At 45.2% G+C, this 14407-nt stretch overlaps 1 protein-coding gene across 1 annotated transcript in view; it reads right to left on the reverse strand.

Moving 5' to 3' along the window:
* Positions 1-1002: 1002 nt before the first annotated feature.
* Positions 1003-14407, reverse strand: part of LOC137868492 (ATPase family gene 2 protein homolog A-like) — a 39879-nt gene continuing 26474 nt past the window's right edge. The window contains exon 3 of the mRNA XM_068705296.1: positions 1003-1418. Within this exon, the coding sequence (XP_068561397.1) occupies positions 1239-1418 (180 nt within the window). The 3' untranslated portion in view covers positions 1003-1238. The remainder of the gene's footprint in view (positions 1419-14407) is intronic.

Consider the following 14407-nt stretch of genomic DNA (forward strand, 5'->3'; position numbering starts at 1 on the left):
TTAAAAGACCCCCGCTGGGGCTGGAGCCACACGATGGGAACCCACTGTCTGGGGGGGGGGGGGGGGGGGGGGGTCAACCGGATGTCTTTGAACGTCCCATTACGCATTCACGTTCACCATCAGAGGACATCAAATGTGTCACGATGAGTCTGCAGCATAACTGTCTGATACGGACACGTTCCCACCATCTGACGAGCTCGGTGGTTGGGGGGGGGTTTAGTCCCGGACCACCTTAAGAAAAAAGCAGCCCTGCAGCCAGTGAAAGAACCCCCCCCCCCCGTTCCTGACTGTCTGGTTTGATTGGTGTCTCGGATGCGCTACATCCGGATCCATGAGAAAAGGAAGTTCAATACAAAGTCAATTTATCCTTTTCAGATGGAAACATCAATAGATGAGTGACCTCCAGAGTAACAGCGGCCTCTCTGTCTCTGAACGCGGGATGTTAGGGCTCTGCTCGCTGGTGGTGAAGCGGATCCTGGTAGACCGACAGATGGCCGCCTGGATCCCGGCTCTTAGTGGTCGGAAGTGCGGACGGAAATCTCACGATTGCAGCAATTAGCTGATTTTCCACGGATGGATGTGATGAATAAACCAGCCGTGGCTGTTTCTCTCCTTCTTCTTCTTCTTCTTCTTCTTCTTCTGTGGAGCAGCAGCTCCCCAGAAATAGTTTAGGACTTCAGAGACCATTGAAGGGGTCCAGAGGGGCCCAAGATAAAGTCCACTATTTAATGCTGTGTGTAGTGCATCCATAATGTTCTGATGGAGATCATTATGGATCATGATCTCCATCAGAACATTATGTCTCTCTGTGAAAACATTTAAAAACCTCAAATATTAAAACTTAGACGTCACAGAGTGTCAGTAGAACATGTTGGATTCTGTTTGATGTTCAGAAGACGAACGTCACGTTTTACACTGAAACGTCTTTTACTTTTCAAAGCGTTTTAATTCTTTAAAGTGTAAAATCTCATGTCACCATTAAAAACAACGACACACACTGAATACAAACACAATGCATTTAATACAGGATTCATATTCCACATAACCAAACGGACACTAAAGATAACTTTACAAAAGCAAATAATAAAACAATGTCCTGCTGAGCTGATGAAGAGTTAAGTAATATTCAACAAGCACTTTTAGGAAACACATTTTATTATTTGTCACAATAACGTGGCTGCTGTGTCGTCTTCTTATGTCATACAACATCAGAATCACACTGAAGTTCTGTTCTTCGGTCAGAAGAAGCAGAGGCCGCCGCGGCGCTGCTGATAGCTGACATACGACTGGATGAGAGAGTCGGGGATCCGGGGCTTCACGGTGTTCAGGGCGCCTTCAAAGTGTCCGGCCCCGATCTGCTGAGCTTTGATGTCCTCTTGCAGGGCCAGGAGGCCGGCCTCTCTGCATACTGCCGTTATCTGGGACAGGAAACAGACGCAGACATTCAGCCGTCAGGCGGAGCGGTCCATCCACTGAACACCACCGACCCACCTCCACCACAGACTGAGAAGAGCTTCATTCATCAGCCATACAAACGCGTCTCATGAATATCAAAAGCATAACTAAACAGACCTCGGCTCAGCAAAATGACTGGGAAGCAATTATTGTAATAATAAAGTTTCATCATGTAAAATAACCTCATTGTTATTCAAATAACTGAGTCTATCTATGGCTGAAAGAGGAAACGCATGAGGAAAGTATTGCAATCTTTAAACATTTGTGGTATTACAGACTGGGTCTGTGGGGAAATTCCCCAAAAATGTTGTATATTTCAGTTCTTCTCCATTGAACACACACAAAATGAATCTATGAATCACACAATTCTGAAAACTTGAAGCTCATGAATCCACAAAGAAGACTCCAGCCTGATGAAGTCTGAGCAGAATCAGGACTGAAACGTTCAGTCAGAAGCTGAGAGGTTGGGAGGAGCGACAGCGGCACAAGAAACTAAACTGAACTCTACTAGAAAAGAGAAAGTGTGAAGTTAGTGACAGGCCTGGAGTCACACATATATCTATTAAATATGCAGCCAAAGTGTTGAAACACGAGTTCACTTATGAAGTCTAATGGAAATATAAATATGAACAGCTCAGGACTGAATCATCTAGACTGCTTCATTGAGGAAGTTCTAGGCTTTCACTCTGAGCCTCCTCCTCTGTCACCCTATTATACAGCATGTATAATCTGTAACAACTGATAGTGTAGAACAGCTGCAGTGTTCTGCTTCTACCTTTAACAGTTACGTTATATAATAGGATTATTTTAATCAACATTTCTAATCTGCCACATGTGAACGTGTGACTGCAGCTCTGCTGCTGCAGCTTCTTGACTATGATGGAGTCATGTGACCTTTGGGAAAGATTCTGCTCACGGCGGAGGAGCGACTCGCTTCCCGATCGGTGACGGCGGCCGATGAAGGCCAGGCAACTTTCCCAGCAGTGCCGCCCTCCTCCTCTCCTCCTCCCCTCCTCTCCTCATCTCCTCCTCTCCTCCTCCCCTCCTCCTCCTCTCCTACTCCCCCCTCTGTTCTGAGCCGAGGCAACGAGAGGAAGCTATCCGCTGTAGACCACCGATAGCGTGTGGCGGGGGGTCAGTGGGACAGGCGGTCACGTGACGAGGCTCTGGGTATTGACCGGTGGACGTGTGCATGTAGAGCAACGTGGGCCGCTGCAATTGTTCACTGGACCGAAGCGGCGCTGGTCACTGCTCTTTGCTCCACAGCTGCACTGCGTGACTGTACAGTGGGGGGGGGGGGGGGGGGTCTTAACTATTGTGTATTTGAATGAGTTCGTCTACCGTTACTTATTGTTCAATTAGAGCTCTAGTGTGTTTTTAATCATATTTAAAACTACGCCTGTTCCTGACCGAGCAGAACTTTCAGAATCAGAATATTAGATTCTGTATTTATTGATTTTATTCATAAACTGACAGCGTCACTCCACTTTCATGTTCCTTTGTAAGCAGTTATGATTTAAGAAAGAACATTCTCACATGAAGCAGCTGAGAGTTACTCAATGACCGTAAATCACTCATTTCACTGGATAACCATCAATACTTATGATCATATTTTACTACATATGATATTCTGATTTACCACAATAATGCTGTTAATACATTACTCTGTAAATTATATTAAACCTTTTGTAATAAAGCCCCTTGGACCTTAATTGTTGGCAAAATCTAAATCTAATGTCACAAAAGATATCAGATAATAACTATAATAGGCCTAATAATCAATAATCATATTTTTGGGGATATTATTTAACTCTTTAATCAAAGTAAATGACATAAAGAGTGACATGCTCACGTTGTGACAGTAGGTACTGTTCTTCCTGCTCTCACCACATGTTCACTTACACCGTCACCAACGTCTCACAGAGACGACTGGACTCTGGTTCTGATCATTTCAGAACAAACAGGTGAGTTCTGGATTGGAGCAAGATCACAGTAGTTGTTAGCTAATGTAGCTAGCTAGCAAATACTATCAAACAAGCATTCATCGTTGATCGTTGATCATTCATCATTCATAATTCATCAATGATCGTTGATCGTTGATCCGTCTGCACAATTAACCCTTCATGGTTGTTTGTGGTGACTAGCTCGTGGCTACGCTATCAGTGTTGCTATGATACAGAGCACACTAACTAAGGTGAGTAAAGAAGAAGGAATAACACATTATGTGTCCTTTCAAAAAGCTAAATTGTTAGCCAGTGTGCTTCATTTTCTTTACTCAGTACTTCTCTAAATGTAATGAAAAGTATCCTTCATGACTTCATGACTCACGTCAAATGCAACATGTGAACCCATCCATCTTTATGAGGACATCCACACTGAACCGATACTCTGGTATTTTGATCAATAGATGTAAATTTGACTCTCTGTCACGTATGATGAAAACGTCATGAAGCTCAGTTTTCACACTCGTTACAATAACGCGCGTCTTTGGCGCCACACACAGGACGTGACCCACAGTCGGAGTAACGAGCTCCTCCCTGAAGTCCGGCGCGGTTCATTGTAGTGAAAACAACAATGAGTTGATGACGGTGTGGCGGCGATGAGACTTATATTCTCGGTGTAATGTGCGGAATGTAAATGTCTGTGTTGGCACAAAGAAAGTTCTTTATTTTGATTTAGTGTCGTCCAAGGAGCGAAAAGACCGAAAGTGAAAAGTCTTAATCCAAAACTTTAGCCACCAAATCCAGTATGTAAGAAGAACAGAGTGTCTTCATGTAGAATAATAAGAGTCTGTGACATCATGTGACCGTCCGGTCCGGTGACTCAGTGGAGACGTGTCGACCAGCGCTGAAGCAGCGGGCGGTCGTGGCGTTTCTCAAGGCTGGAGAGTGAAACGAGGGAGATAACCGTCTGAATGTGCTCTGGCTCAGCTAGCAGGCCCGGCTCAGGACAGGTGCTCTGCAGATGTCAGGATGTGAGCCCCCCCCCCCCCCCCCCCTTCTTCTTCTTCTGTTTCAAGCCAACGAGCAGCAGGATTCAGGCAGGGTAAACACACGGGGCCGGGGTAATTTTGCATGAGGGTTTCCCATCATTCAAGTCATTTAGGCCTGTCAGTAATAATGATGCACAACAATGAGGCCATGCACCCCCCCCCCCCCCCCCCCCCTGTTTACAGACAGAGCGAGGGGCGAGCGAGGAGAAGAGAGAGATGCCACATGTGGAACAATGTGATTTACTGTTTGTTTCCAAGCGACGCCCGTAAACAGGAACAGACCAACGCTGCAGCACGATCACACTGAGACTCCTTAGTGACGCTGAAGCTCCACTCAGCACACCAGAACCTCATGACACACACACACACACACACACACACACACACACACACACACACACACACACACACACACACACAGGCCCCGACATTCATGGTCTCTGTTTATGAGCCGGTCTGTGAAGGCGATCAACCAGCCAGTGTTTCCCACCGTGTGTTTGCCGTACCGGCCTCGAAAAAAATTAAGATGAAGCCACAAAGGCAAACAGGTCGAAAGAGCCGGTCTGTTTGTGAACGTGAAGGCATTCCTAGACCGGAGCCAACAGTCCCAGCCCCCCGCCCCCCCCCCCCCCCCACACACACACACACACTACTGCACCACCTTGATACCCCTAATCTCCCCCCCCTCGAAAAACCAACCCCCTAAAGATGGCCCCCCCGCACTCCTCAGAGGGAGAAAGAGGAAGGAGAAAACTGCCAATGCACAGAAATCAGTGTGTGTGTGTGTGTGTGTGTGTGTGTGTGTGTGTGTGTGTGTGTGTGACTTGTGGCAGGCCAAATAAATTATAGAGCTCTCTCTCTCTCTTTTTTTTATTAGCAATGCAGACTTTATTTTTCATTCCCGTCATAAATTATGTCAGCAATCACTTAAACACACGGAGAGGCTGAGCTGATGCAGCGGGCGCTCTCTGGTGATGTGGGCACACACACACACACACACACACACACACACACACACACACATACACATACACACACACACACACACACACAGTAATCATCAAGAGCCTCTCAGTTTGGAGACGGGCTTAAAACCTGCTGACTCAGGATGACCCTGAAGTGGGCCTGATAGTGAGTCAAAGAGGTTTTGATGACGGAGCAGAAGCTGTTTAAAGTGACACTTTGTACAGTTGAGCTCTTCCAATGCAGCTGATTATTCACTGACTCGTTCTCTTCACCGTGTTTATCCAGCAGAGGTTCTCTGTGACATCCAGAACCTCCACACTGGACTCAAGCATCAACCTTATTCTAACACTAATCATGTGGTTTAAACCGGACCAAACTTTAACCTAACCAGTGTTGGTAACGCCTTAGATTTACTTTCCTGTTGTAGTTGTATTCATGTCAAGGCTACTTAATGATAAAACCCAAATACATAAGCTCCTAACTGAACTAGGAAAGTAAAGAAGGACAGAAGGATGGTCATGAAATAGATACAGAGCAGAAGAACACGGAGGAACATAATCATGTGAAGACAATAAAAAGCAAAGTATAGCATTCATTGTCCAGAAGCGAGAAGCTTAACGCTCCGTCCTGTACGCCAGCAGAACCGTGCGGAATCCTCGTGTCAGTCATTCCGCCTTAATAAAACGCCCGCAGAGCCTCTGGAACCACAGAGCTTTTAAATGGGTCGCTGGAAAAGTGATAGAGACTCGATTGGAGCGCCGACCACATCCTTGTTTCCACATATTCCTCTAATGACAAGTTTCCCCTGGTGGTTCTCAAAAGCCCTCTGAAAACCAAGCCTCACACGCAGGAACGTGCACACTCGGATATTCTTTAACATAAAATGTATGTAGGTATGGACACTATTCATAAGAGTCAAACTACAGCAGAAAGTGATCCACTATTTTCTATTCCCAACTTCACCTTCGGACGTGTGCCGAGCGGAACACTTTGAAGAACGAGAAGAAGCAGTAAAAGATGGAGGATCGGTGTAGTTCAGACTACACCAGACGAGAGTCAAACACAACAGAGTCCATAGACTGTAACGACAACAGAGTATGATCAATAACGATTCATAACGATTCATAACGATCAATAATGATCAATAACGATTCATAACGATTCATAACGATCAATAATGATCAATAACGATTCATAACGATCAATAATGATCAATAACGATCAATAACGATTCATAACAATTCATAACGATCAATAACGATTCATAATGATTCATAACAATTCAATATGATCAATAACAATCCATAATGATTCATAATGATTCATAACAATCAATAATGATCAATAACGATTCATAACAATCAAAAACGATTCATAACGATCAATAACGATTCATAACGATCAATAACGATTCAATACGATCAATAACAATCCATAACGATTCATAATGATCAATAACAATTCATAACGATTCATAACAATCAATAATGATCAATAACGATTCATAACAATTCATAACGATCAATAATGATCAATAATGATTCATAACGATTCATAACAATTCATAACGATCAATAACGATCAATAACGATTCAATATGATCAATAACAATCCATAACAATTCATAACGATCAATAACAATTCATAACGATCAAAAACGATTCATAACAATTCATAACGATCAATAACGATCAATAACAATTCATAACAATTCATAACGATCAATAACGATTCATAACGATTCAATACGATCAATAACAATCCATAACGATTCATAATGATCAATAACGATTCATAACGATCAATAACAATTCATAACGATCGATAACGATCAATAACAATTCATAACAATTCATAACGATCAATAACGATTCATAACGATTCAATACGATCAATAACAATCCATAACGATTCATAATGATCAATAACAATCAATAATGATCAATAACGATTCATAACAATTCATAACGATCAATAATGATCAATAATGATTCATAACGATTCATAACAATTCATAACGATCAATAATGATCAATAATGATTCATAACAATTCATAACGATCAATAACGATCAATAACAATTCATAACAATTCATAACGATCAATAACGATTCATAACGATTCAATACGATCAATAACAATCCATAACGATTCATAATGATCAATAACGATTCATAACGATCAAAAACGATTCATAACGATTCATAACAATTCATAACGACCAATAACGATTCATAACAATTCATAACGATTCATAACAATTCAATACGATCAATACCGATTCATACCAATTCATAACGATCAATAACGGTTCGTAACGGTTCATAACGGTTAATAACGATTCATAATGATCAATAACGATTCATACCAATCAATAACGATTCATAATGATCAATAACAATCAATAACGATTCATACCGATCAATAACGATTCATAATGATCAATAACAATCAATAACGATTCATACCGATTCATAACGATTCATAATGATCAATAACGGTTAATAACGATTCATAACGATCAATAACGGTTAATAACGATTCATAACGATCAATAACGGCGTCATGAACACTTGAAGCTGCAGAACTGACGTCTCATTAGAGAGTTGGTTTAAAACATGAAGCTTAATGGCTGATTACAGAGAGAGCAGTGTGTGAGTGTTTGTTAGTGGACTATTAGCTGCAGACTTGATCTTTCACTGTTCATAATAATCATGAATAATAATCATGAATAAGGGTAAGGGCTCTAGCTCTGTCGGTAAAGATGTGAGTATTTAGCAGACCCTCTGCTGATGGTCTGCCACTACATGATACAACAGCTCCCTTTGTGCTCTACTGGTCAGTGAACTTCCCTCTGGAAGCCACAACTACACCCCACATCACGCACGCTCCAAAGCTCACAGGCTCCATGTTGGACCTATATTCCGCATGCGGAGTGATAAACCGCAGCGCGTCCAGCGCCGCACGTGAGGTCCCGTTGTCCTTGTAAGATAAGACAACACGAACTTTAACGAAGAGAGGAAATTAGGCCGTTTGTGGCAGCGAACGGTAACGAGATCCAGCAGAGAATAACAGAATATAAATAAGAACAGAGTGGGGGGGGTAACATAAACACACCTGACACTTTTCAGCACTGGAACACGGCAAGCAGAAATATATGAGTGGAATAAAAAGTAAGGAGAATAAACATCTAGACGGGAGTGCAAAAATAGTGACAGGAAAACCTTTAGCCCGTTTGAGGTCAAGATATAATAATGATACAAAGATACATGTGCAGCATGAGAGGGAAACATGTGTAGAACATGTGATCAACAGAGCAACACAAGGACATAAGCCACATATACAACGTGATGACATGTTGAGCACGTCTGTGAAGGAAACGATTCAGAAGACTTAGAAATATAGAAGGAAATAAACCAAAACTCATGGAGATTTCCATCCCACCACTGAACTCTAGATGTTCATGGCACACACACACACACACACACACACACACACACACACACACACACACACACACACACACACACACACAGTACGCACACACACACACACACAGTACGCACACACACACACACACACACACACACACACACACGTGTACACTGGTGCGAAAACCCCAAAAGACCCAAAAGTGACACAAAGATCTTCACACGCATCCTACACATGCACAGTAAAATGAATATGTACATCTATATTTCCCTCGCAGTGTTTCCCTGCAGGAGGTGAGGAGCGGAGCGTGTCGTGAGACAACCAGCACGACCAGCATGAACCCTAACCCAACCCTCCAGAGGTGGAGGAGGAAGAAAGGTTGCCACTGCTGGCAGCTCATTCCTACGTTCTCGGGTCAGATCTGTCTGGTGTACTTTTCGCTTCCTACTTCCACAAAGGCGCTCAGTGAGTGAATCAGACGGCCTTAATGAAGGGCTTGTTAGCCGGGCTACCGGCAGCGGATCCACTGGACCCGGAGTGTGTGTTTACTATCAATCCGCCCTTGTGTCTACAGCGGGCTACATCCAGTACTCCCCTCCTCCTCCTCCCTCCCCTCCCTCACACACAAACGGCCACATTTACAGGAGCGAGTCCCCCCCCCCCTCCCCTCCCTCCCTCAAAACCTCTCCTCCATCACTCCACAAGTCCTGCACACATACTCTACAGTTACACCGCCATGCTGCACTTGCTCACACGATGCACCGAACATGCATTTGCTCCCCGTGTGGAACACACTGCACTAACAGGACCACCTGGACGAGGCTCACACACATTCAGGCACAGGAACGACACGCACACCACCGCACTCATGTGGACAGACGACTGGATGAGCCAGGAAGTGTGGGACAGAGCAAAGCCGCAGACTAGTCTTGAGGAACAGGGTCACCAGATTATGACATTCACAAATGCCCATAGCTGTCGCTATATAACTGACATCCAGTGCCAGAGACGATATTGGCTCTAACCACACCACAGCATCACCAGCGTTTACAGTAACCCTCCGCTGAATAAAACAGGGCCACGCTGCATCCAATGTTCAGAGAGGAAGTGAAATAATTCATAAATCAAAACGACGTCGGGGGTGCAGAGCCCAAACTCCTCCGAAGAGGAAGCGCTGCAGTGACGTGCCTCTGCCATGAGGAACAAGGCCTCACCACAGCTCCATGAGAAACCTACTGAAGAGGAGAGGAGGGAGGAGTCATGTGGGGAGAACGGAAACATGGCACATGACCATAAATAGCAGACTGTAGTGAGTATGTGTGTGTGTGTGTGTGTGTGTGTGTGTGTGTGTGTGTGTGTGTGTGTGTGTGTGTGTGAGCCGTGGATGAATGTGCACATGCTTGCGGTCTCGCAGAGGAATTTAGATTCCATAGAAACTGTGATGATGAAAGTGTGATGTGTGGGCTTTTTCCTCCCCATATGTTACAGCTGAGACAATAGAGACGTGGGGGGGGGCGTCACACACCTCCGTCTGCAGACACACACCTCCGTCTGCAGACACACACCTCCGTCAGCAGACACACACCTCCGTCTGCAGACACACACCTCCATCAGCAGACACACACCTCCGTCTGCAGACACACACCTCCATCAGCAGACACACACCTCCGTCTGCAGACACACACCTCCATCAGCAGACACACACCTCCGTCTGCAGACACACACCTCCGTCTGCTGCAGTAGAAACCTGGAGGCCTGAGATACAACATTAAATATTAAAGTATACATCGCTGTTTACATATCTCACTTCTCGGTCTCGATTGAATAAAGCGACGTCCGTCTGAAGCGCGTCTTCTTGCCATGCAGGAAATGTTTGCCACGAAAGTGAGGGACGCTGCGTGACTCACTGATAATAACGTAGGGGTCAGGGGTCAGCTTCAGACGGAAACCTCCCACGAAAGCTACCCAATGACTTCCATGTCAGGCGGTGGAGTGTTATCGTCTCAGGCCCTACCCACTATGTGTTTTGGAAAGACCCATGTGGGTTAGCACCTGTGTTGGGGGTTAGGTTGTCTCTGTGTGTGTGTGTGTGTGTGTGTGTGTGTGTGTGTGTGTGGGGGGGGGGGGGGGGGGGGGGGGGGGGTTATAGCTGGGCCTCGCCTTTAAGGGCATATTTTGTCCTCGCCCCTTAATCAGGCGAATGAAAGCTCGACATTCTCCCTGGACTTGGGAAGGCAGGCATATTTACCAAACACACCCACACTGAAGTGACCTGGAGACTCACTTCTGTGTGTGTGTGTGTGTCTCTCTGTGTGTGTGTGTGTGTGTGTGTGTGTGTGTGTGTGTGTGTGTGTGTGTGTGTGTGTGTGTGTAGGTAAACTCCATCTGTGTGATGTGCTCAACTAAATGTCCCTTTTCCTGTTTTCTCATCTTTCTCACACACACACACACACACACACACACACACACACACACACACACACACACACACACACACAGATACAGAGTAGCTGAACACACACAGGGAAGCTTCACATGTATTAAGTGTTTCACTTTAAGGTTGAACTGAACCCAACATATAAACCCAAAGTAAGAAATCCCACATATTAAACATGGAATAAATATTCCCCTTATTGAAGTGTGCTAACGTTAGCCATAAGCTACTGGTCAAAATACACCTCAGTGTATTAAATAAGAAAATGTGCTTCACATGTTTCATTGTCTATCAATTCAACTTCTTATGAAACAAAACTTCATTACTTCATTGAAGAGTTAGAATTATTAACAGTTGAGAGAGCTTCTTCATTCAGCCTTTCAATTTACAAATAACATTATTCATTATTTAAATGTTCATTTATATGGTAGAAAGGAGTTGAAGGTTATCGACTCTGTATTCTCCTCTTCAGGCTCCACTATATCTTCTGGTTTTATGAGGTTGTCCTACCTTTAATCACCTTTCCTCTCACTTCCTCTGTCCTTTCCTACCTTTCCACTCACTGGCCAAGGGAAACAGAAGGACTAGTGCGCTCGAGGGCTCATATTTCCCAGGAAAAATTAAATTTGCGTCTCACCACGTACTCACACACACACACACACACACACACACCACAGCCAAGGCTCTAAATACAAAATGTAAAGTAAGGGCCGATCGGAGCCATTGTTGGCCTTCTGCAAGCCACAGCGGAAATGTTTTCTTTGCTAACCTTTATTTAACCGTCGACTAACACAACATGCTCACAATGATAAAAGGCGAAAGGCTAGCAGGAGAGGAAATGAGGCGAGGTGGTTCAGTCACTCAGAGGTGTGAAAGGCCGTCCCCCCCCCTCCTCCGTCGAGCTGTGTTCTTCTGAGTGGCAGCGTGACCGCCTCTGTGGTCAGCCGCCCTAAAAACACAACACAACACACACACACACACACACACACACACACACACACACACACACACACACACACACTTTGGAAAATCACTGCCAACTTTGTCCAACGTGCATTCCACCACAGCTGACATGTTTGTTTGATGATGATTTCCTGATTCCAGGATTGATGGCGTGTACATCATCATCATCATCATCATATATATATATATATATATATAACATCGGCTCCGTACATTGTCTAACGTCACAGTGATTCAAACAGAAACACGCTTTGTTGATGCACTTCTTTTTTTTGTGTCTGCGGTGATAAAAGTCTTTGCAACAACAAATACCGGAGTCATAAATCAGACAAACGACACGCGGAGCCAGAAGAGAAGAGCCACAACCGCAACAGGTGTTCAGAGGAAACCATCTGTCTTCCTGCGACGGTGCGTTCGCTCTGCGTCTCATTATGCAGACCTTATACTATGATGAGTGATCAAACTCTCTCTTTATGGCTTTTAATCATTGCACTCAAGTTTCTGCAAATCCAGCACGTCTGCTCAGGCTTCTATGTTTTATGTCCTTTAACTGATGCAAAAATGCAGCACTGCTTCATCAAGTCACAGCTAACACTGACTGTTGTTGACGGGGAGCTGCAGAGGTGCTCAGTAATCTAGGAGGGGGGGGCACACTGACGTCAAGGCAGACTGTTGATCTGCCCGATCGGTGCGTCCTGCATTGGAGCAGACCTGCTCCTGCCAGTGTGAAACAGAAGAAGAAGAAAGTGAGTTTGAAAGGCTGTCGGCCATCTCCGACACTGGGCCCGGTCCAGACGGCTCTGCCCCTGTTGGAGGGAAATGAGCCACCGCTACGGAGGTCAGAGGCATCTGTGGCTGAACACAAAGATGTTGTGATACGGCTGAATGCTGCAGCTTGAGCTTTTATTAAAACGCCGCTTGAAGGGAGACGGAAGCTACGACACAGAGATCTCCAGGTGGGGGGGGGTGGTCTCGGTACCGCCCGTCAGTCGGACGTCACCTCTACGTGATCCGCTTCTAAACAGAGACTTCCAGCTCTGTTCTTACCGGGTTCAAGCGGGGGGGAGATCCTGATTTCTTTTGTCAACAACTTGTCAACATCTGCTGAGTGCTCGTCACTGTGGTGTTTCTGCACTCCACCTCCTGGAGGTCACCTGTCAATCACACAGCCCGGGGAGGTCCAGGGAGGCCCGGGGAGGAGGCCCAGGGAGGTCCAGGGAGGCCCGGGGAGGAGGCCCGGGGAGGAGGCCCGGGGACGCACTCTGTTAATGAAGCTTGAGTTCCTGACTCACTTCCCTTCCTGTTTATCCCAAACAAACTAAAGTGAAGAGAACACATCAGTGCAGAACAGCAAACAGAAAGGCCTTTTCTTAACTGTGTACATGTTCAACCGGAGGACAAACACGTATCTTCTCTGAAAGCATCAGCACGTTTACACATCTGCCACTGATGTTCATTGTTCAATGTCACATTCAGTCGACGGGGACGCTGGGAGCAGGCGCAGACACACCATGTCCCGATTCTTATTCCCGCCAACAAAGACGCGACGACTCGTTGTCTTCCTAACTGGGGAACGACCTGCAATGAGCAGGACGCCTGATGTATGTGAAACTAGCTGGATGAATGGTGATCAGACAAGCTGTCTGCAGCGTAGCCACTGAGGGCAGTGTGTGTTCAGGTAGCTACGTTAGCTGTTAGCCAAACCCACCGTCACATGGAGGGTTCCTCCACGTGTCTCTGGGTGCAGAGTAGCGGCTGGAGGTAGTGATTCAGGTAATCACTTATTGATTCATTCCTTCATCTTGTAATATGAAACCTTACCCATCCGACCAAGTGAGAGGACTTAACTAACAAGGCAGCGAGTTGGAAAGTGGAAAAGACTTCCTACTGAGTTTAATTAGCTTGGAGCCACAACAATCTCCACAGAGAGAGAGAGAGAGAGAGAGAGAGAGAGAGAGAGAGAGAGAGAGAGAGAGAGAGAGAGAGAGAGAGAGAGAGAGAGAGAGAGAGAAAGAGACAGAAAGAGAGAGAGAGACAGAGACAGAGAGAGAAAGAGAAAGAGAGAGAGAGCATTACCAGAGGGTTTGAAATACTGACAGGCTTTCTGCAGGACCAGCTTGTCTTTCTTTAATGGATTCATTTATATAATATATACCTATGAATGA

The sequence above is a fragment of the Cebidichthys violaceus genome, unplaced genomic scaffold (genome assembly GCF_023349555.1).
Source record: "Cebidichthys violaceus isolate CVI_PGR_0920_01 unplaced genomic scaffold, fCebVio1.0.p SCAF_113, whole genome shotgun sequence".
Classification (NCBI taxonomy): Eukaryota; Metazoa; Chordata; class Actinopteri; order Perciformes; family Stichaeidae; genus Cebidichthys; species Cebidichthys violaceus.